Raw genomic sequence first — 25,309 nt, forward strand, 5'->3', positions numbered from 1 at the left:
AATCCCATATTTATGTAACCACAGATACAGATACAACCATTCCATACTCTTGTCAATGCAGAATTGCTTTTTAGAATGACACCTACATAGTGTAACTCATTGTATTTACAACTTTACTTTAATATACATATGGCCAAATTACCCTCCAAAATTTTTGTACCAGTTGGTAGTTCCGTCAATGATATATAAAAAGTTCACATTCTCACAAACCTAAATGTTACCAGTTTTGAAACTTTTTGCTAATTTGATAGGTTAAAGACAATATTTTATTATAATTTGCAATTTTCTAATTAAAACTGAGGTTGGGTAAACGTTCATATGTTTGTTGAAAATTGTCAGTTCTTCTTTGTAAATTACTTGTTAACATATTTGCTCCTTATCATTATTATTTTTCTAATTATTCTTAAAGTGTTTTTGTGTATTAGGGTTTGTGACATAATAAAATATATTATATTTTTGGGCTGTGGCACACAGCTCCTAAAACTCTTGTAATTTCCTAACTGATAAGAATGATAGGGACATATCTTGTTATAATATTTGTTTTCTGTCCCCAGTTCCTAAAATAGCTCCAGAACAAAAAGGTAAAAGAGCATCTTTTTTTATTCATAACAAGTCCCTTTCAACCCCACCTGAGTTTATTTTAATGAGGTGATTTTTGGAAACACCCTAAGAACAGGGGCTGGTTGCCAGGGTTAGAGGGTTGGAACTTTCAGCCCCATCTCTGGATCTCCAGGGAGGGAGAGGGCCTAGAGGTCAAGTTCACTCACCAATGGCCAATGATTTAATCAATCATGCATAATGAAACTTCCATAAGAACTCTGGCTGAAGAGGTTCAGAGAGCCCACAGATTGATAAACACATTGAGGTGCTGGGAGGGTGGCATGGTCAGAGAGGACACGGAAGCTCTGCGCCCCTTCCTCCTTACCTTCCCTATGCATCCCCTCCATCTGGGCTGTTCCTGAGTTGCATCCTTTTATAATAAATGGTCGTCTAATAAGTAAAGTATTTACTTGAGTTTTGTGAGCCATTCTAGTAAATTATCAAACCAAAAAGGGGGTTGGGGAACTCCCAATTTGCAGCTAAGTCAGACCGAAGTTGTAGTTAACCTGGGGACCCACTACTTGCAGCTGGCATCTAAAGTGAGAGCTCCTCTGGTGGGACTGACCTCTAAACCCATGGGGTCTGTGATACTTCCAGTTAGTGTCAGAATTGAATTAAATTGTAGGACACCCAGTTGATGTCCACAGAGAAGTGAACTGCTTTGTGTAGAAAAACCCCATGCATCTGGTGTCAGAAGTGTAAGCAGTAGCTGTAGAAGAACAGTGTGTTTTGCCTTTTCAGAGGGCTCTCAAATCTTTATCTGTCAATATGATGTAAATAGTTTCTATCAGCCGCATCACTTATCATTACACTATAGTTATTTCAGTCCTTACACTATAAAGAATTTTAAATATTTATATGAAAAAAAGTCAATATTGTTTCATGACTCCTAATCTGCTTGTTTCTTGTGTATTTCATATGCTACACTTATATAGACCCCCCCACCTGAGATTTAGAAATACTGTTCTAATCGTTATTTTAATAAATTTAGTTATTTTTACACTTAATTCTTTAAGCGCCTAGATTTTTGTACATGCCATGAGGTAGGCCTCGAACTTTATTTTCTTACAAATTGGCAGCCAATTGCTTCAAACACCATTTACTGAAGACTCCATACTCTTATTTTTGGTATGATTGTTACTGCTGCTGTAACCCTCTTTCATATGAGCTGTTACTGATGTTTATGCTGAATATTTCTAACAAACCTCTCTCAAATTTTTTTCATTTACCTCTTATTCTTAATGATGTAGCTAAATTTCCACTTCAACTATGAAACTTACCCTGATGATCATAGACAAGCTAAAATAATGTAATTTCTAAGTAATTTTACTGTAGATTTTCAAATTAACTACTTAAAATTCCTGATATCAGTAATGAATTAAACTTGATTGAGGGACGTACATAAAGATCTCTCTATGTACCTTTGCACAAATTTACCCTTTAGGTGTAGTAATGTGACCCTTTTTCTTTTAGCGCCATCTATTCAGATACCTTAAAAATTGTTTTATAAAATATGATAAACATGAGATGCTGATGAAACAAAGATGAGAAAAGAAAGGAAAAAGAAAATCTCTGCGTTTAGTATTAGTTGTTATTTCCCTCTTAGAGTATTTTTAAATGAAATTTTCAAATTTATTGATTGCTTTAATTTTTCTCTATGAAAAAGTTTTCTGAAATAATTAACATTTTAAGTTCATATCAATTTACTTTTACTCATACCCAGAAATTAGACCAAATCAAGTTTAAGGAATTTATATTCAACAACCCAACACCTCTTTTTTGAGATTCCCATGCATAAACAGAGAACTCACATGAAGTCCTTCAGTGAAACTTTCCCGAGAGCAGAGGCATCTATAGGGCTGGCTTTTCGTGTCACAGTTATCAGCATGACCACGGCACTGACACCTGTGAACATGAGCATCAGACAACTCCTTAGAAACACCAGCTCAATCATGAATATATCTAAAGACCTACATATATATATATATATATATATATATATATATATATATATCCACTATGTGAATCCAACAAGGGAGACAAATGTGTTAATCAACACAAAAATTAGTTTCTCTTTAATCATGTGTATATTCATAACAGTTTTAAATTAACTTAAGTACGGGAAGGATCGTCATTAATATCCAAACCACATTGACCATGAAGGAAATTTTCAAGCCCATCTTGGGTTGTTTACACCTATGTTAACCATGTGACAAACCTGCCAAGAAAAGGCTTTTACTGCAACTACTGACAACACAGTTAAGACTATACAGTTCAGAATAAACTGGAAAATAAAGTTAACAAATTCCAATTTTTTCCCCAAAATTAGATGGTGAAAATTTAATAGTATTATTTTTTCATTGTGCTATGACTTAACAAATAACACTTACATGTTGATATTCTGATCTGTTTTGAAAGATGTTCTTTATTCACAAGATATATCATTCTTCTAGTACAAACCAATTTTAAATATTGTCTATATATGCACTATTTCCATACTAGGGAGTATGCTGCCTCCTAGTTCTCCAGGTATTCATTTGTTTAAATTTGTTCTCAATTAGATCAGATATCTATAAATTAATTAGAGTATATGAGATTTTTCCTTTAAAGGAAAACAGATATTCCTCATAAAACTGTGAATTGTGGACTCAGGGAGACCAAGCCCAACACTTATAAACTAGCTGGTACTATAGTTGTAACTCTAAATCTAGCTCCTGCTCTTTGATTTCAAGAATACTTGAAAATTATATTCCAGAACAAACTAAGCAAAATATTTGGTAAATATTTTCTAAGTTGGATTCATAGTATCATAACTTCTAAACCAAACAGCTTTTGAAAATTGATTTTATAACAGTGTAATATTATGTACAGCAAAGACTTGCATACAAATCTCCCCACAAAATCTTAAGATTATGAAACCAATTCAGTACATGAAGATTAGAATCTGGCTTGCTCTGAAATTTTAGTTAATGTATTTTAAAATAAGTATGACAAAAGTCTAATTAGAAACAATATTCATAATGAAAATCACACTCGAAACCTTGGTAATGAACACTACCTTCCAGTGATGGTGATTTCATTGACCCCGTAGTATCTGTGTCTGGGGCTGACAGAGGTCTCAGTTGTATGGTACTGTCCATGGAAATGAAGTCGTACTTGTGTGGCCTTTACAAACTCTTGAAGAGCTGGGGTATTATAGAAATTATTGTATCCAGGACGATGATTTGGTCCAGGTGTTAGGATGCTAAAGGTGACATTACCACGGGAATATGGAGTAAAACTGTTGATGAAATTTGAAATCATAAGATATTCATATTTTTGACAAAACAAAAATCACAACACAATATTAATAATAGCTTAAATTCTTCATGCTGGGCGAACAAACATATTCCATATATTTCATATACAAACAATATAAGAGCATTACAGAAAAATATAGTAAAACATTTCCTTGAGGACATAATAAAAATCCTATTAATACAGATAACTTGGTAGACAATCTGAAAATCAATTTTAAAGCACAAGTGAGACTGTAAGCAAGAGATACTCTAAAGTTTTACAAGAATTTTAAACATTGTTTAAAACTCAATTTAGGGAGGAGTCCTAGAAAAATCTGCCTTAAGAAAGTTGGTGGTAGAAGGAAGTCTCTACCAACCTGGTTAGCTTACATGTAGGTTACTACTGCTCATTAGTCTCTTAAAATTAACTCCTAAATACATGCAAAGACAATCATTTAAAAATATTCATACTTGGGAAGCTGAAGACAGTTGACAGAATCAGAATTTTCCAATTCTCCGTTGTTTTTCATTCCGAAAGTGCTGCAATTTCTAGCAAAATACTGCCAATCCTCCCAGTCTAGGCTGTTGTCTTTCTTCCTTTGAATCCTTATTGCTGTTGGTTGTGGACTAGAGAACTGAATGATGATGTAAAACACCTGAAAATGGATGTTAATTATTGTCACTGAAGCTTTAAGTTTGACCCATCAGTATAAATCATGGAATTGTTAGATTCAAATATAATAACTTCCTTATAATGATAATTACCAAATATTTATTAGATATCCAGAAATTTCATAGCCATATAGTAAAGGCCACACATTCTATAATTGCAGATATGTCCCTCTTCTCAAGAATTTTATAAATTAAGGTGGAAATTAATATTAAGTTTGTTATAAAGATGAAAAAAGAACATTACTTATATGAAATAATTGTTATATATTTCTTCTTAAGTAGTAATTTAAAATAAGGACCTCAGTTTTTATTCATTTGTGCTACTTGATATTGAAAAGATGTTTCAATATTTCATATAATTTTGACACAAATCTCTAATTTTTCTCTAAAATATTAGGTCCTACATACCTTCTTTGAAATATTTTTATTTCATACATTATAATACACTACTTTAGTAAGGTAATGGTCAATTGCCTAATTCAGTTTTCACTTTATAGTTGAAATGTGTCCCCAAATAGATGTGTTCAAGTACGAACTCTTGGTACTTGTGAATGTGACCTTATTTGAAAATAGGATCTTTGCAGATGTAATTAAGTTAAGGGTCTCAAGGGGAGATAATCCTGGGTGTAGGATGGTCCTCATGAGAGAAGAAAGAGAAAGAATTGACATACACCCAGAAACAAGGAAGAAGACCATGAAAAACGGAAGTAGAGATTGGAGTTATGCTGCCCTGAACCAAGTAATGCCAGGAGCCACCAGAACCTGGAAAAGGCAAAGAAGGATTCTTCCCCAGGGTCTTCAGAGGGAGCACGGCCCTGTCAAAACCTTGATTTCATACTACTGATATTCAGAACTGTAAGAAATTTCTGCTGTGTAAAGCCATTCAACCTGTGGTCATTTGTTGAAGCCACCGCTGGAAACTAACACACATCCCACTGTTTCAAATTACCTGATACTGTCCATTTTCCAAATCTATTGAAATAGTCACTCCTTGATTAAGCTGGGTCATGTTTGTAAACACACGGGAAAGCCACGAAGTACCAATATTGTTATCATTGACAAAAGAAAGAGGATGGGCTTCAGGATTCAGCCGTAACACCCTATTATTGGTTGTGTCTTCTGCATCATTAGGAACACAGTATCGCTGTTCCAAAGGAGGAACCCGAGGGTGGCTGCCAGGGCAACGGCAATGTGACTGGGTATGCAATCTGGGCAGATCTCCAGAGACAACTTCCTGAATCTCTCTGTGGGAGTCAAGAAGCAGACGGTAAGGACCAATAGCTCAACAGTGACAGATCTTCTAAGAGGTGTTACCAATGTCTATCACTATTTTGTTTTGATTTGCAGCCATTTAGCTTTAATAATTTTCTAAACAGAACATAAAATCAAAGTCATTCCTGGCCAAATAAACATACTCATTCTCAGAAAATGGATATCAAAAACATCAGTACATTTTTTTAAATGAAGTATAGTTGATTACAATGTTGTGTTAATTTCTGCTGTACAGCAAAGTGATTCAGTTATACATGTACATACATTCTTTTTTATATTCTTTTCCATTATGGTTTATCACAGGATATTGAATATAGTTCCCTGTGCTATACAGCAGGACCTTGTTGTTTATCCATTCTAAATATACCAGTTTGCATCTGCTAACCCCAAACTCCCGCTCCATCCCTCCCCCACCCCGCTTGGCAACCACAAGTCTATTCTCTGTGTAAAAACAGTACTTTCTTAAGTGTTAACTTTGTACATCAAGAAACATGAACAAGTCCTTGACTGATTATCAAGACATTTATTAAGATATAGTATTTTACTGGGCCTACTTGTAATAAAAAGAAAGGCAACATTAACTTAGGTTGTTCAGCTGACTTACCACTGAGAGCGAACAATAATGTACTGAAAATAATGAAAGTTATAGATAGGGTCTCTCATTTATCCATGGGAAAGAAGTAAGAAAATAAGTATCATTTTATCTGCTGCTGTTTTAGGCAAAGGGACTGAGGCCAAGACCATTTGTCAATGGTTTCCTGTGACTCATCAGTACAGATTCTGGCACCCTAAGATGCTTCAATGGCTTCAGATCATATCGCCACTGCCAAGAGTCAAAGAAGAACGCCAGTTTCAGGCAGATATATTTAATTTTTCCTATAAGGGCAATATACTGATCTAGAGCAGAATCAATCATTCTATTTATAGGCATTCTTCCACATAGCACCTTTCCAGACATTTCAGATAGGCCAACACCAGTAACCCAGGTCTAAGTAGAGAGACTAGACTTCTCTCCAACCCCACCGAAGGCAATGGAGGAGGTAGGAAGCTTTTTCATTCACTAAATTGCATAAAGGCATGCCTTCTTCTTTAAATCTCATTCATAGTTTTCAATTGATATCACATGTTGCATGGGGCCAAAAGTGACCATCCAGTAAGACCTTTATCTCAGGGAAATCTTTATTTGCAATGCAATGCAATTCTCATCAGAATTTTAGACAAAGGTGATTTAAAAGATGGTGAGGCTAGTGGCAGTAAATCTCCCCAAGACTGTGTTTCAGTGGTACAGCATCCTATATTTAGGCATCTCTAGATCATATAGACGAATAAAAAAATGTGTATATTGCTAATGGACATACCACTGACCACTGCAGCACCACAAGAGCAATGCTTTTCAACTTTACAAGAGCTAGTCCTGTCATTTGGAAATTCACCATACTAATCTACATTTCCCTTAAAGAAATAGGAATAAACATTCTTCTTTTTGAAGTGAATAAGAGCAACTCATCCATACAACAATTTACTATTATATCATCAAATCATAACTTGGGAAACAAACTTCAAAGGATGTCTCAGGCAGAATTTCACTTTAACTTTCTGAACAGAATGTAAGCCTACATGTCTTGAAAAATGCCTAAGAAAGATTTCCCACCTATTCTCAAGATGAGGAAATACTTCATTAAATATAGTCCAAGTCTACATAGTTATTTGTTCACTGGAAACAGAAATATATAACAATACTTCAAATTACTCACTCATCTTGTCTCCAAGCCTAATAGCCCAGTCTCTTGAGATCTTTCCATATATCAAAATAATTAATCATTTCCATTGTTCTACATTCTCTAGCACTTACAAATTCAGCAAAGCAATTTTAAAAGGCAGATATAGAAGTTTCTTTTTTTAATTTGAATTTTATTTTATTTATTTTTATACAGCAGGTTCTTATTAGTTATATATTTTATACATATTAGCGTATATATGTCAAGCTCAATATCCCAGTTCATCCCACCACCACCCTTCCACCCCACTTTCCCCCTTGGTGTCCATATGTTTGTCCTCTACATCTGTGTCTCTATTTCTGCCTTGCAAATTGGTTCATCTGTACCATTCTTCTAGATTCCAAATATATGCATTAATATATGATATTTGTTTTTCTCTTTCTGACCTACTTCATTCTGTATGAAACTTAAAAGCTTTTGCACAGCAAAGGAAACTATAAACAAGATGAAAAGAAAACCTTCAGAATGGAAGAAAATATTTGCAAATGAATCAATGGACAAAGGATTAATCTCCAAAATATATAAACAGTCCATGCAGCTCAATATTAAAAGAAACAAACAACCCAATCCAAAAATGGGCAGAAGACCTAAATAGACATTTCTCCAAAGAAGACATACAGATGGCCAGGAAGCACATGAAAAGCTGCTCAACATCACTAATTATTAGAGAAATGCAAATCAAAACTACAATGAGGTATCACCTCACACCAGTTAGAATGGGCATTATCAGAAAATCTACAAACAACAAATGCTGGAGAGGGTGTGGAGAAAAGGGAACACTCTAGCACTGCTGGTAGGAATGTAAATTGATACAGCCACTATGGAGAACAGTATGGAGGTTCCTTAAAAAACTAAAAATAAATAGAGACGCAGACCTCCTAGAGAACGGACTTGAGGTTATGGGGAGGGGGAAGGGTGAGCAGTGACGGGGCGAGAGAGAGTCATGGACATATACACACTAACAAACGTAGTAAGGTAGATAGCTAGTGGGAAGCAGCCGTATGGCACAGGGATATTGGCTCGGTGCTTTGTGACAGCCTGGAGGGGTGGGATAGGGAGGGTGGGGGGGGGAGACGCAAGAGGGAAGAGATATGGGAACATATGTATATGTATAACTGATTCACTTTGTTGTAAAGCAGAAACTAACACACCATTGTAAAGCAATTATACCCCAATAAAGATGTTAAAAAAAAAAAAAAAACTAAAAATAGAATTACCATACGACCCAGCAATCCCACTACTGGGCATATACCCAGAGAAAACCATAATTCAAAAAGACACATGCACCCCAATGTTCACTGCAGCACTATTTACAATAGCCAGGTCATGGAAGCAACCTAAATGCCCATCAGCAGATGAATAGATACAGATGTGGTACATATACACAATGGAACATTACTCAGCCATAAAAAGGTCATTTGTAGAGATGTGGATGGACCTAGAGATTATCATACAGAGTGAAGTATAACAGTTTCTTAAGTATCAGAAACAACTTCATACAGAACATTTAAACAAATGTATCCCAAATTCTATAATACAACTTGTTCAAAAGTCTAGTTTTCTTAGAAGAAATCCTTTGTACAGAATTTGATCAATATTATATTATGAGGAGTTACCCAACAGAGTAGCACTAGTGAATAACAACCATAGACTAAGCCACAGCAAACACTGTAAACATCAATTAGATGATGTTTCCCAAATACTGTAAAGATGGAAAATGCTGTAATCTTCATGATACTCTTACTTAAATGAATTTATCATTTACCCTTACACGTCAGGTATAAAGTTGTACGATCTGCTTACCTGTTTGTAAGTGCCACTTGGTATAATCGAAAATCTTGCATTCTTCCAACAAATTGCTCTAAACCTGAAAAATACATATATGTACATAATATGAGAAGTCTCAGTTTACCAAGCAACGGTTGACAAATGTTCAAGTGAAATTCTTTTAAAGCTATGAAACTTTTAAATTATATTAGTTTCAGGTATACAGCATTATAATTCACCACCTGCATACAGTACAAAGTGGTCACAACCACAAGTCTGATTACCATCCATCACCATATGAGTTGACACACTTCATCAGTTTCACCCACTCCTAACCACCTTCCCCTCTGGTAACCACTAAACTGTTCTCTGTATTGATGGGTTTGTTTGTTTTTATTTGTGCATTTGTTTTGTGCATTGGCTTTTTTAGATTCCACATATGAGTGAAATTATACAGTATTTGTCTTTCTCCTTCTGACTTATTTCACTTAGCATAATACCTTCAAGGCTCATCCTTGTTGCCACAAGGATGGATTTCATTTTTTATGGCTGAGTAGTATTCCATTATATATATATATATATATATATATGTATATACATATATATATATATATAGGCATCTCTTGAATATGTAGACTCATAAAAAGAATGTCACACACACACCACACATCTTCTTTATCCATTCATCAATTGATGGAAACAGGTACACAGGTCGTTTCCATATCTTGGTTATTGTAAACAATGTTACAGAGAACATACGGGCACACACATCTTTTCAAATTAGTGTTTTCATTATCTTTAAATAATACTTAGAAGTGGAATAGCTGGGTCATATGGTAGTTCTAGTCTTAATTTTTTGAGGAAACTCCATACTGATTTCCATAGTGGTTGTACCAATTTACAATCTCACCAACCCAGAAAAAGGTTCCCTTTTCTCCACCTCCTCTCCACAGTTGTTATTTCTTATCCTTTTGATAATAGCCATTCTAACATGTATGAGGTGATATATCATTACAGTTTTGTTTTGCATTTCCCTAATAATTAGCGATGTTGAACATCGTTTCATGTGTGCCTGTTGGCCATCTATATGTCTTTGGGAAAATGTCTATTCATACCCACTACCTACTTTTTAATTGGGTTGTTCATGCTTTTATTGTTGTATGAGTTCTTTATATATTTTGGATATTAACCCCTTATCAGATATATCATTGGCAAATATCTTCTCCCATTCAGTAGGCTGCCTTTTCGTTTTGATGATGGTTTCCTTCACTGTGCATAAGCTTTTTAATTTGATGTAGCCCCATTTGTTTATTTTTGCTTTTGTTTCCCTTGACTTTGGAGTCAGATCCACAAAAACATTGCTAAATCGGATGTCAGCGAGGTTACTGTTTATGCTTTTTCTAGGAATATTATGGTGTCTTTAATCCATTTTGAGTTAATTTTGTGTATGGCATAAGATAGTCATCTAGTTTCATCATTTTACATGTCCAATTCTCCCAACTGGAAAGAGACTATCCTTTCTCTTGTATGTTCTTTCTCCTTTGTTGGAGATTAATTGTCCACATACATGTGGGTTTATTCTTGTGCTCTCAGTTCTGTCCCATTGACCTATGTATTTGTTTTTGTGCCAACACCATACAGTTTTGATTAATACAGCTTTGTAGCAGAGTTTGAAATCAGGGAGAATGGTACTTCCAGCTTTGTTCTTCTTTCTCAATATTATTTTGGCAATTCAGGATCTCTGTGGTTTCCTACAACTTTTAGAATTATTTGGCCTAGTTCTATGAAATATGCCCTTGGAGTTTTGAAAGGAATTGCATTGAACTTATAGGTTGTTTTGGATAATATGGACATTTTAGGATTATCAGTTCTTCCAATCTATGAATAAGAAATATCTTTCCATTTATTTGTGTCTTCAATTCCATTCAGCAGTGTCCTATAGTTTTCAGTGTACAGGTCTTTCACCTCCTTGGCTAAATTTATTCCTGTTAAAAAAATTGTTTGTTTATTTATTTATGGCTGCATTGGGTCTTCATTTCTGTGCACGGGCTTTCTCTAATTGTGGTGAGCAGGGGCTACTCTTCATTGTGGTGCATAGGCTTTTCATTGCAGTGGCTTCTCTTGTTGCAGAGCATGGGCTCCAGGTGTGCGGGCTTCAGTAGTTGTGGTACACGGGCTTAGTATTTGTGGTGCATGGGCCCAGTTGCTCCACACCATGTGGGATCTTCCTGGACCAGGGATTGAACCCATGTCCCCTGCATTGGCAGGTGGATTCTTATCCACTGCACCACCAAGGAAGTCCCTATTCCTTTTTTCAATGCAACTGGAAATATGATTGTTTTCTTAATTTCTCTTTCTCATGGTTCATTATTTGTGCATAGAAATGCAATAGATTTTGTATACTGATTTTATATCTTGCAACTTACCTTACTTATTAGTTCTAACAGGTTTTGGAGGGAGTCTTTAGGGTTTTCTATATCATGTCATTTGCAAATAGGAACAGTTTTCCTTCTTTCTTTCTGATTTGGATTCCTTTTGTTTCTTATTTCTTGCTAATTGCTGTGGATAGGAATTCCAATACAATGTTGAATAGAAGTGGTGAGAGGGCATCCTTGTCTTATTCCTGATCTTATAGGAAAAGCCTTCATATTTTTCACCATTGTTAGCTGTGGGTTTGTCATACATGGCCTTTATTATGCTGAGATATACTCCCTGTATACCCACTTTGCTGAGAGTTTTTGTCATAAATTAACGTTGAATTTTGTCAAATGCTCTTTCTACATCTATTGAGATGATCACATGACTTTTATCCTTCATTTTGCTGATGTGATTTATCACCTCAATTGATATGTGGATATTGAACCATCCTTACATCCTTGGAATAAATCCCACTTGATCATGGTGTATGATCCTTTTAATGTCTTGTTGGATTCAGTTTGCTAATATTTTGTCCAGGATTTTTGCCTCCATGTTCATCAAAGACGAGTTTGAGAAGACTAGGTATTAAATCTTCTTTGAATGCTTTGTAGAATTCACCAGTGAAGTCATCTGGTCCTAGGCTTTTTTGTTGACTTTTTTTTTTTACTGTTTCAATCTCCTTACTAGTAATTGGTCTATAGTTTAGAAAACTTTTATGTTTATATCACAGTCCTTTCAAATTCTTACAGACCAATATATATTTTGCTAATTACAAGTGAATAATAATCATAGTTATCTCTATATACATTATAGGACTTGTCAGTTAATATTTTGGCCAGCCTATTTACTGACCCAACTTATGATCTCTATCCAGAATATCTTCCCCAAATCAAATTTCTCTGTAGTTTATAAGCCTATAAATCTATCATCTCATCAGCCCTAAATGTGATTGTCATCTGTTTCGCATCCTGATTTTCAGAGCATTCACATTACCGAGAACAAGACTCCCCACTTTTCCATTCCACCTGTTCTACCCCCAAGCTCCAGAGCATCAGCTTGGGTCTTCTCCAAACTAAGAATAATGCCTCATCTAGAAAATCTCCAGTAAGTGAGGATAAATTGAAAACCTCCTATTCAGGAGTTCCGAGTTATTCACATGTATCAGTGGCATCCTAGCTCAGTCTCAAAATTCCATCACCTCATGAGAATTTTTCTAAGACAAGTCAGGTTCAGAGCCCAATCTGCTTTGAATTAGGTGACTTTTCAAGATGTGGGTATATATCAACTTTAAACCACACATTATTTTATTAATTCACCAAATATTTATTTAGGATGTACTAACAGATAAGCCCAGGGAGAGCAGGAACAGAAAAATGTAAGAAAGCTAAGGTATTTTTTATTTTTAATAATGAGAAAAACAATGAAAATGGTAAAATTCTAGCTAGAGTTTAAATCATGGGGACACAACAATGATATGTTCTAAAGTATAATGCTAATCCAGTAACTGTGTTTTTTAAATTAAACTTGGAGCAATGGCCAATCACCAAATGACTATTTCCTTAAATGTGTTTTTTTTTAACAATTCTATTTTTTAATTTTATCTCAATAATAGTTTTAAGGAATGTCTGATCTATCTTTGCTGCAGTTTTTTGGTGGTGCTTCGGAGGAACCTGGGGCAGAGTAAGGTTATGGCAGATGCATAAAAGATGTAGAGTAGAATTAGCACACCAAATAGTCTGAGATGCTGATCTCAGAAGCAGCAGGAGATGTGAGCGAAGAAAGATGGGACTCAGGGGCATAAAAAGAGTAAGTGTCTATGTGTGAGTTTGTGTGAGTGTGTATTTTATCTTTCTTCTTATAATTATATTAAAGGCTGTAGTTAAGAAAATAACAATATTTCATATATGAATATTTCTTCATGAATCTAAAGGTTTCCAATTGATACATTCTAAGAAAAAGTATATCATTAGGCCCCCACTCCACTTCTCTGCCTCAGTTTTCCGCACACCCCACAACCCAAGGCCCAAAGAAAACAATGCTCGATGCAGCCTAATGCCCTGACATTCCTGTTAGGAAAGTTCCTCTACCCTTTGTCTAGAAATAGGCAATTGAGGCAAGTGCAAACTAATTATTACTTAAAGCAGTGTTATGAAGAAATAACAACAATAAACAAACAAAAAAAACCCACTCTATTAAAATATCATAGAAATCTTTAGATTTCCAACACAAATTGCTTTAAAATTTATAATTAGTGAAAAGAGAAAGAAAACATTATGCACAGTTCATTTGACAAACTGGCCATCCAAGAAATTTGGTAAATTGCCCTGGATCAAAGAGCTGAAGCTAAGCAAGGTAGGAAATGATATAATGAAGGATATACCTTTCTTGGACATAGAGGAAAGACAGGAAGAACAGGTGTGAATACATTTAAGTCATTGTGGTTTTGTTTGAAGAGTAGGGAAGACAAACAGGAAAATCACTCCTCATGGTATGAATTTTCTTTCTGAGGAAGAGGTAATGTCTGCCTGGAATGAAGGAAGCTGGATCTGTCCCCTATTTATTTCTTCACCTTCACCTACCCCACTCACACCCAACCCTTCTCCTCCAGCATCCTTCATATGCCATATGGGGCAGGTCTACAGACTACCTGTAGTACTCCACAAGGACCAAGGTCTCTCAGCCCTGAGGTTTTGCACATGATTTTGCCTCTACTTCCAACGTTCCTGCTCTGTCCCAGCCCTTAATCAGCTTTGAAATATTTCCTTTGGGAAACTTTCTGTGGCCCAGCAGGATCCTATATGTTCCTGTGGCACTCTGCACTTCTGATTCTGTTCTACAAATGCCTATTTACTTCTCTACCATGCTTATGAAATGTAAAAGTCTTCCCTAGAAAGACACAGAAAGTAATAATTGGTCTTATCTGCTGTTCTAGCCCTAGCTCATAGCCAAGTTTCCTGGCAAAGGGTAAAACTGTTCAAAAATTATTTACTAATGAAGGAGGGAAGCAAGGAGGAATAGCGGTATTTATACCTGTAATAACGATGTATAATGAACGCTATACAAAATGAGTGAGAAGGTTGACCAGGGAAAAATACACGGATCCTCAGGAAGTATCTTGAGGGCCATCTGAAATCAGAGACTGTAACTTTGCCATGGCACGAGTCTGAAAGCTAAGTGATTTCCCCAAACATGCTGACAACTCAAGAGAAATATCAAATGATTAGAGGTAGCCAGGGTTGAGGGTTTTCAGGTACAGTATATCAAACAAGGAGAACAGGAAGGTAAGATTCCAGTAATATAGAAGAAATAATGCACCACAGTACTTGGAAGAGAACAGGAAAGTGAAACAGGGTGAGAGGTAATAGACCAGAAAAAAGAGAGGAGTCAAGGTAGTGGGCCTCGGATTAAGTAAAAGAAGAGTGCAGTAGAAGTGAGCAGGCTATTTGAAACAATCATAGTATTCACTTCAGTGCTGCCTGGGGACACAATAGAGATAAACACTGGTGCTGCTTTTGGCAGCACTGACTAATGAAGCAACAGGAAGTTTCCCATCATACTCGAAGCATGCTATGCCATCAAGAAACACCCCCCAGATAAAAAAAATATGGTTATGGGTTGAATGGTGCCCTTCCCAAATTACATGCTGAAGTCTTATCCCCCAGTACCTATGAACATGACCTTCTTTGGAAACAGGGTCTTTGCAGATATCATCAAGGTGATGTCATTAGGGTGGGCCCTAATCTGACTAATGTCCTTATAAGAAGAGGAAGATACTAATAAAAACACATTCACACAGGGAGAAGGCCACGTGACAACAAAGGCAGGGATTAGAGTGACAGAGCTAAAGAACATGGAATACCAAGGATTGGCAGCCACCACCAGAAGTTAATTAAAGACAAAGAAGGATGCACCCCTCGAGGTTTCAGAGAGAACATGGCCCTGTTAACACCTTGATTTTGGACTTACAGCCTCTAGAACTGTAAGACAATAAATTTCTATTGTTATAAGCCACCCAATTTGTGGTATTTTGTTATGGAGGCCCAGGAAACCAGTTTAGTCATCATTTCCTATGGTTGTTAACATAATGAGTTATCAAAGACAAAAAAATAGTGGCAACATGTATTCCACATTACCTAATTTATGTTCGCAGTATAAAAAAGAGTCTAAAATGTTATATATACAACCTCTAGGGAATATTTTAATTCAAAGTACCCAGAAAATACAGATCACAATGAATAAGGGATAATGACTTCTGGTTTTGAAAGCCCTAATATAACTGAAGGCAAAACTGTTGAACACTGTGATTTTGTCAAAGCCTGAATCACGTTGTTTTTTTTAATTAATTTTATTGGCGTATCGTTGCTTTACAATGTTGTGCTAGTTTCTGTTGTTCAGCAAAATGAATCATCCATATGTATACATATATCCCCTCCTTTTTGGATTTCCTTCCCATTTAGGTAACCACAGAGCACTGAGTAGAGTTCCCTGTGCTATACAGTAGGTTCTCATGAGTTATCTAATTTATACTTAGTATCAATAGTGTATATATGTCAATCCCAATCTCCCAATTCCTCCCACTCCCTCCTTACACCCTTGGTATCCATACATTTGTTCTCTACGTCTGTGTCTCTTATTTCTGCTTTGCAAATATGATCATCTATACAATTTTTCTAGATTCCACATATATGTGTTAACATACAATATTTATTTTTCTCTTTCTGACTTACTTCACTCTGTATGAAAGTCTCTAGGTCCATCCATGTCTTGACAAATGACCCAATTTCATTCCTTTTTATGGCTGAGTAATATTCCATTGTATACATGTACCACATCTTTTTTTTTTAACATCTTTATTGGAGTATAATTGTTTTACAATGGTATGTTAGTTTCTCCTTTATAACAAAAAGTGAATCAGGTATACATATATATGTAATCCCCATGTCTCCTACCTCTTACATCTCCCTCCCACCCTCCCTATCCCACCCCTCTAGGTGGTCGCAAAGCACCGAGCTGATCTCCATGTGCTATGGAGCTGCTTCCCACTAGCTATCTATTTTACGTTTGGTAGTGTATATATGTCCATGCCACTCTCGACTTTGTCCCAGCTTACCCTTCCCCCTCCCCGTATCCTCAAGTCCATTCTCTAGTAGTCTGTGGCTTTATTCCCATCTTGCCCCTAGGTTCTTCATGACCATTTTTTGTTGTTGTTTTTTAGATTCCATATATATGTGTTAGCATACAGTATTTGTTTTTCTCTTTCTGACTTACTTCACTCTGTATGACAGACTCTAGGTCCATCCACCTCTCTACAAATAACTCAATTTCGTTGCTTTTTATGGCTGAATAATATTCCACTGTATATATGTGCCACATCTTCTTTATCCATTCATTGGTTGATGGACACTTAGGTTGCTTCCATGTCCTGGCTATTGTAGATAGTGCCGCAATGAACATTGTGGTATATGACTCTTCTTGAATTATGGTGTTCTCAGGGTATATGCCCAGTAGTGGAATTGCTGGGTCGTATGGTAGTTTTTTAAGGAACCTCCATACTGTTCTCCACAGTGGCTGTATCAATTTACATTCCCACCACCAGTGCAAGAGAGTGTCCTTTTCTCCACACCTTCTCCAACATTTATTGTTTGTAGATTTTTTGATGATGGCCATTCTGACTGGTGTGAGGTGATACCTCGTTGTAGTTTTGATTTGCATTTCTCTAATGGTTAGCAATGCTGAGCATTCTTTCATGTGTTCGTTGGCAGTCTGTATCTTGTTTGGAGAAATGTCTATTTAGGTCTTCTGCCCATTTTTGGATTGGGTTGTTTGTTTTTTTTGATATTGAGCTTCATGAGCCGCTTGTAAATTTTAGAGATTAATCCTTTGTCAGTTGCTTCATTTGCACATATTTTCTTCCATTCTGAGGGTTGTCTTTTCTTCTTGTTTATGTTTTCCTTTGCTGTGCAAAAGCTTTTAAGTTTCATTAGGTTTCATTTATTTATTTTTGTTTTTATCTCCGATTCTCTAGGAGGTGGGTCAAAAAGGATCTTGCTGTGATTTATGTCATAGAGTGTTCTGCCTATGCTTTCCTCTAAGAGTTTGATAGTGTCTGGCCTTACATTTAGGTTTTTAATCCATTTTGAGTTTATTTTTGTGTATGGTATTAGGGAGTGTTCTAATTTCATTCTTTTACATGTAGCTGTCCAGTTTTCCCAACACCACTTACTGAAGAGGTCTTTTTTCCATTGTATATTCTTGCCTCCTTTATCAAAAATAAGGTGACCATATGTGCGTGGGTTTATCTCTGGGCTTTCTATCCTGTTCCACTGATCTATATTTCTGTTTTTGTGCCAGTACCATACTGTCTTGATGACTCTAGCTTTGTAGTAATAGTCTGAAGTCAGGGAGCCTGATTCTTCCAACTCTGTTTTTCTTTCTCCAGATTGTTTTGGCTATTCAGAGTCTTTTGTGTTTCCATACACACTGTGAAATTTTTTGTTCTAGTTCTGCGGAAAATGCCATTGGTAGTTTGATAGGGATTGCACTGAATCTTTAGATTGCTTTGGGTAGTAGAGTCATTTTCCCAATGTTGATTCTTCCAATCCAAGAACATGGTATATCTCTCCATCTGTCCGTATCATCTTTAATTTCTTTCATCGGTGTCTTATAGTTTTCTGCACACAGGTCTTTTGTCTCCTTAAGGAGGTTTATTCCTAGGTATTTGAGTCTTTTTGTTGCAATGGTAAATGGGCGTGTTTCCTTAATTTCTCTTTCTGATTTTTCATCATTAGTGTATAGGAATGCAAGAGATTCCTGTGCATTAATTTTGTATCCTGCTACTTTACCAAATTCATTGATTAGCTCTAGGAGTTTTCTGGTAGAGTCTTTAGAATTCTCTATGTGTAGTATCATGTCATCTGCCAACAGTGACAGCTTTACTTCTTCTTTTCCAATTTGGATTTCTTTTATTTCTTTTTCTTCTGATTGCTGTGGCTGAAACTTCCAAAATTATGTTGAATAATAGTGGTTAGAGTGGGTAGGCTTGCCTTGTTCCTGATCTTAGTGGAAATGCTTTCAGTTGTTCACCATTGAGAATGATGTTGGCTGTGGGTTTGTCATATATGGCCTTTTTTATGTTGAGGTAAGTTCCCTCTATGTCTACTTTCTGCAGGGTTTTTATCATAAATGGTTGTTGAATTTTGTCAAAAGCTTTTTCTGCATCTATTGAGATGATCATATGGTTTTTATCCTTCAATTTGTTAATATGGTGTATCACATTGATTGATTTGCATATATTGAAGAATCCTTGCAATCCTGGGATAAACACCACTTGATCATGGTGTATGATCGTTTTAATGTGTTGTTGGATTCTGTTTGCTAGTATTTTGTTGAGGATTTTTGCATCTATGTTCAGCAGTGATATTGGTCTGTAGTTTTCTTTCTTTGTGACATCTTTGCCTGGTTTTGGTATCAGGGTGATCGTCGTCTCATAGAATGAGTTTGGGAGTGTTCCTCCCTCTGCAATTTTTTGGAAGAGTTTGACAAGGATAGGTCTTAGCTCTTCTCTAAATGTTTGATAGAATTCACTTGCGAAGCCACCAGGTCCTGGCCTTTTGTTTGTTGGATGATTTTTAATCACAGTCTCAATTTCAGTGCTTGTGATTGGTTTCTTTATATTTTCTATTTCTTCCTGGTTCAGTCTCAGAAGGTTGTGCTTTTCTAAGAATTTGTCCATTTCTTCTAGTTTGTCCATTTTATTGGCATATAGTTGCTTGTAGTAATCTCTCACGATCCTTTGTATTTCTGCAGTGTCATATGTTACTTCTCCTTTTTCATTTCTAATTCTATTGATTTGAGTCTTCTCCCGTTTTTTCTTGATGAGTCTGGCTAATGGTTTATGAATTTTATCTTCTCAAAGAACCAGCTTTTAGTTTTATTGATCTTTGCTATCGTTTCCTTCATTTCTTTTTCATTTATTTCTGATCTGATCTTTATGATTTCTTTCCTTCTGCAAACTTTGGGTTTTATTTTGTTCTTCTTTCACTAATTGCTTTAAGGTGTAAAGTTAGGTGGTTTATTTGAGATGGTTTTTGTTTCCTGAGGTAGGCTTGTATTGCTATAAACTTCCCTGTTAGAACAGCTTTTGCTGCATTCCGTAGATTTTGGGTCATCATGTTTTCATTGTCATTTGTTTCTAGGCATTTTTTGACTTCCTCTTTGATTTCTTCAGTGATCTCTTGGTTATTAAGTAATGTATTGTTTAGCCTCCATTATTTGTATTTTTTACAGATTTTTTCCTGTAATTGATATCTAGTCTCATAGCATACCACATCTTCTTTATCCATTCTTCTGTTGATGGACATTTAGGTTGCTTCCATGTCCTAGCTATTGTAAATAGTGTTGCAATGAACACTGGGGTGCATGTGTCTTTTTGAATTGTGGTGTCCTCTGGGTATATGCCCAGTAATCGGATTTCTGGGTCATTTGGTAATTCTACTTTTAGTTTTCTAAGGAACCTCCATACCGTTCTCCAAAGTGGCTGTGCCAATTTACATTCCCATTAACAGTGCATGAAGGTTCCCTTTTCTCCACACCCTCTCCAGCATTTATTGTTTGAAGATTTTTTGATGATGGCCATTCTGACTGGTGTGAGTTTATACCGCATAGTAGTTTTGATTTTCCAATCTATGACAAAGGAGGCAAGAATATACAATGGAGAAAAGACAGCCTCTTCAGTAAGTGGTGCTGGGAAAACTGGACAGCTACGTGTAAAAGAATGAAATTAGAACCCTCCCTAATGCCATACACAAAAATAAACCCAAAATGGATTAAAGACCTAAATGTAAGTCCAGACACCACAAAACTCTTAGAAGAAAACATAGGCACAACACTCTTTGACATAAATCACCTCAAAATCTTTTTTGACCTACCTCCTAGAGTAATGAGAATAAAAACAAAAATAAACAAATGGGACCTAATTAAACTTAAAAGCTTTTGTACAGGAAAGGTAACCATAAACAGATGAAAAGAGAACCCTCAGAATGGGAGAAAATATTTACAAATGAAGCAACTGACAAAGAATTAATCTCCAAAATATACAAACAGTTCATGCAGCTCAATATCAAAAAAACAAACAACCCAATCAAAAAATGGGCAGAAGATCTAAATAGACATTTCTCTAAAGAAGACATACACATGGCCAACAAACACATGAAAAGATGCTCAACATCACTAATTATTAGAGAAATGCAAATCAAAACAGAATCATGGCTTTAAATTATCAGGTTGGATTAATTCTTTTATGCATTCATTGACTCAACAAATGTTTACTGGGAACCGTTTACATGCCAGGAACTTTCATGGGTTTCAGGAATACATCAGTTAACAAAACAGGCACAAAAGAAACTCAAACAAACAAACAAACAAAAGAAACTTGCTTTTATGTAGCTTGCATTCAGGCAACTAGATTAATATAACAAGTAATTTATGTAGTATATTAAAACAAGATAAATGCTATGAAAAATGGGAAAAAATAAGAGCAGCTTGGAGAGCATGGCTGGACTTTAATTTGGATAGTATGTTAAAGAGAGGTCTCATTGAGAACACGGTATGACAGTGGAAAGGGAACAATCATATATATAAATCGGGGCAAAATATGCCAGACAGCAGTCATTGAGTGCACAGACCTAAGGCAGTATGCCTGGCATATGAGAAGAACTGCAAGAAGCCAGCATCCTGGAGCAGAATAAGGGAAGTGAGGCTATTGGAAGATTAGGTCAGACAAGTAACTGGCTGCCAGGTGTAGGGTGGTGTGTGGCGGGGGGGGAATTGGGTTCAAACTGTGAAAAGCCCTGTAGCCTATTGTAAGGACTTCAGTTTTTATTGTATATGAAAGAGGAAGTCACTGGAGAGCTCAGAGTAGAGAGTGACATGAACTCTAGTTTATTCCGAAGTGTTAAAAGTAGAATATAGGGGGCTTCTCTGGTGGCACAGTGGTTAAGAATCTGCCTGCCAATGCAGGGAACACAGGTTTGAGTCCTGGTCCAGGAAGATCCCACGTGCCACATAGCAAATAAGCCTGTGTGCCACAACTACTGAGTCTGCTCTCTAGAGCCCATGAGCCACAACTACTGAGCCCGTGTGCCACAACTACTGAAGCCCAAGTACCTAGAGCCTGTGCTCTGTAATGAGAAGCCACTGCAATGAGAAGCCCACGCACTGCAACGAAGTGTAGCCCCCACTCGCAGCAAATAGAGAAATGCCCTCGTGAAGAAATGAAGACCCAATGCAGCCCAAAAAAAAAAAAAATCAGTAGCCCTGAAAAAGTTATATATATATATATATATATATATATATATATATATATATATATATATAAGTAGAATATAGGATGACAAGAGTAGAAGCAGTGAGACCAGTAAGGCTATTACAGTCATCCAAGAGAAAGACAATAGTAGTCAGAAGAGGGTATAGAAGTGGAGGTGTACATCTCAATACTGATAAATTTGAATTCTCTTCCTGTATTTTAGTAATAGTTAAAGGGAAGCTTTGCTGCAGAGGGATTATGAAATCTATTTTATCACCTATAAAATAAAAGGCCTAGGCTTTATGACCTTTAAAAACCATTTTAGTTTTAAATTTTGGAATCTGAACATAAAACAATCACATCTTCTACCACAGAATTCATATTTGAAGGGAATTTTTAAAGTTAAAAAAGTTCGCTAAAGACCTAGAGTTAATGTGAGTCATCCACTCCAAACAGGAGAATTATGATTTGACTTTGGGGAAGAATATCATAAAATATTTCAAGGACATAGTCTTAAGAGTGAATTTTACTCATTTTTTTGCTAGTTGCCAACTTTTTGGCAACAGATATTCAGTGGAATAAACATTTCATAAAGAGATTCTTCTTTGAAAAATATTCATATGGTAAAGACAGGTCTAAATTATATAAATCGATCAAGTAAATAGATATGACTCATACCAGAAGGCCCTCATAGTTGTCTATTTAGAAAATATGTAATCACCGGTAAGAAGCAGTACAGCCACATTATGATTGGTGGCACAGCAAAATTAGTTAAATAGGAAAACTCTGAGTAAATAATCTAATATAGAAATCAAGATAAAAACAGTTGTGCTATAAGGCTAATTTTTTAAAACGTCACAACAATTGGAAAGGAAGAAATAAATTTGCCTCTATTCATGGGTAATATAATTGTCTCCTAGGAAATCCCAGTGAATTTACACAAAAGCTACTAGAAGTAATAAAGAAATTTAGCAATTTTATGAGATACAACTTGAATGTATAAAAATCAATTCAATTCTATACACTAGTGATGAAACACTGGAAATGAAACTTTTTAAAGTAACATTTATATTAGCCCCAAAACATGAAATACTAGTTATAAATCTAATAAAGCATGGCAATGTCTATTGAGAAAAGTGCAAGATAATGATGAAATAAATTACAGGATGTCATCAGGAATGGCAGAGTAAGAACAACTGAAAATTCTGCCATAAAAGCAATGATAACACTAGCAAAGAATGTCAAATCCAATTTTCTAAAATGATGGAAATTGACCAAAGATTTGCAACAATCCAGGGAGTGTTTTTCCCCCCCATGGGTGAATAATAGTAAGAATATCATGTTTTGCGGCATTTTAACTTTCTCTATTCCCATCCTCCTCTATCTCTCAGCAGTTAATCTTGAAATTGGATATTCTACAATCACAGTGAAAAACAGCAGCCTAGCATCCACTGGAGGAATTGAGAATGGGATTGGAGCTCTTTCAAAGCCCCAACCTCAGAAAACTGTCATTATTTAATCTGTCTAGCAGTACTCTAAAATTCCCACAAGTATGGCTTATACTGACTCAGAGTTTGCCCAGTGGAAATAGTCATTTCTTTAGGATGTTTGTTGACAATAACCAGTGGCAACTGCTTAACACTACAGTTGCCTAAGGCAGCAATAACAGCTGGGGAAAACAACAAACAAACAAAAAAAGGTAAAAGGAAAGCTGAGAAATGACATGTCCATAAGGGGCTTTGCAAAACTCCAACATATTCCCATAAATCTAGAAGGCCATGATCATGCAAAGTGGTGTGTGTACACACAGGGACATGTGCATTCCCAAGAGACATCTGAGAAGAACCTAAACTCTCACCTCCTTTTGACCTTGTGGTTCTGCTTAAGCAGCAAATGGTGACTAAAGAAGAGTGCTCATCTGTCTGACTGAATGTTAAAGGTATGCTGCAACACACTAACAGAGCCCTCAAAAAAGGCTAAAAAAAGTTATTGGCTCTAGGAATTTATGAAATTCTCTGTTCCATTATTAGCTCAGCACTAAGCTAACTGGACAGAGATTTTAATGACCACATATGACAAAAATACATATTTTATGTAACTTGCTTAGGAAAGTCACTAAGCAAACGAACAGCAAAAAAAAAATCCTGAGGAGAAAAAGACTCTGATTTCTATATTTGCTACACTATATTATTTAAAATGTCCAGTTTTCAACAAAAAAATTATCACACATGCAAAGAAACAAGAAAGCATGGCTGATACACAGTTGGGGGGAAGTGGCCATAGAAACTGGGCCAATTAAAATCCCATACGTTAAACTTACTAGAGAAATACTTCAAATCAACTATTTAAATATGTTCAAAAAACTAAGGGAAACCATATCTAGAGAACTAAAGGAAAGTATGAGAATGATGCCTCAGCAAATAGAGAAGATGAGCAAAGAGACAGAAGTTATAAAATGAAGAATTCACTAAAGGAGCTCAACAACAGGTACAAATGGGTAGAAAAAAGAATCTTAAAAGTCAACTGAGATTATCTAGTCTGAAGAATAGAAAGAAAAAAATACAAAGAACTAAACAGAACCTCATGGACCTGTGGGATCCCCATCAAGTGTACAAACATAAGCCTAATAGTGATCCCAGAGAAGAGGTAAAGAAAGGAGCAGGAAGAATATTTAAAAGAAATAATCACTAAACCTCCTCCAATTTGATGGAAACCATAATCTACACATCCAAGAAACTCAATGAACTTCAAGAAGGATAAATTCAGAGATCTGTACCTAGGTATATCATAATCAAACTGCTTAAATAAAAAGAGAAAATTATGAAAGCAGTGAGAGAGAAATGATCCATCTCATACAATGAATCTTCAGTAAGATTAACAACAGATTTCTCATGAGAAACCATGGCAGATAGAAGGTAGTGAGATGACATATTTAAAGCACCGAAAGAAAACAAGACTGTCAACAAAAATTCTCTTTCCTGTAAAACTATTCTTTAAAAATGCAGGACAAATTAAGGCATTCCAAGGTAAACAAAAACTGAGAGAATTTATGACTTATAGACCTAATTTACAAGAAGTACTAAAGGAAGTCTTTAGGCTGAAAGAACAGTAGACATTAGTTCTAATGCACGTAGAGAAATAAAGAGCACTTTTAAAAGTAACTACATAGTGGCTTCCCTGGTGGCGCAGTGGTTGAGAGTCCACCTGCCAATGCAGGGGAC

At 35.9% G+C, this 25,309-nt stretch overlaps 1 protein-coding gene across 1 annotated transcript in view; it reads right to left on the reverse strand.

Annotated features, from left to right (window-relative positions):
- Positions 1-25,309, reverse strand: part of USH2A (usherin) — a gene marked incomplete at its 5' end in the record, with an annotated part of 770,156 nt that overhangs the window by 671,736 nt on the left and 73,111 nt on the right. Inside the window, 5 exons of the mRNA XM_082666701.1 lie at positions 2,412-2,505; positions 3,659-3,880; positions 4,350-4,534; positions 5,500-5,794; positions 9,404-9,467. Coding sequence (XP_082522827.1) covers positions 2,412-2,505; positions 3,659-3,880; positions 4,350-4,534; positions 5,500-5,794; positions 9,404-9,467 — 860 coding nt within the window. The remainder of the gene's footprint in view (positions 1-2,411; positions 2,506-3,658; positions 3,881-4,349; positions 4,535-5,499; positions 5,795-9,403; positions 9,468-25,309) is intronic.

This window comes from Grampus griseus (genome assembly GCF_964374135.1).
Source record: "Grampus griseus genome assembly, chromosome: 1".
In the NCBI taxonomy this organism is placed as follows: Eukaryota; Metazoa; Chordata; class Mammalia; order Artiodactyla; family Delphinidae; genus Grampus; species Grampus griseus.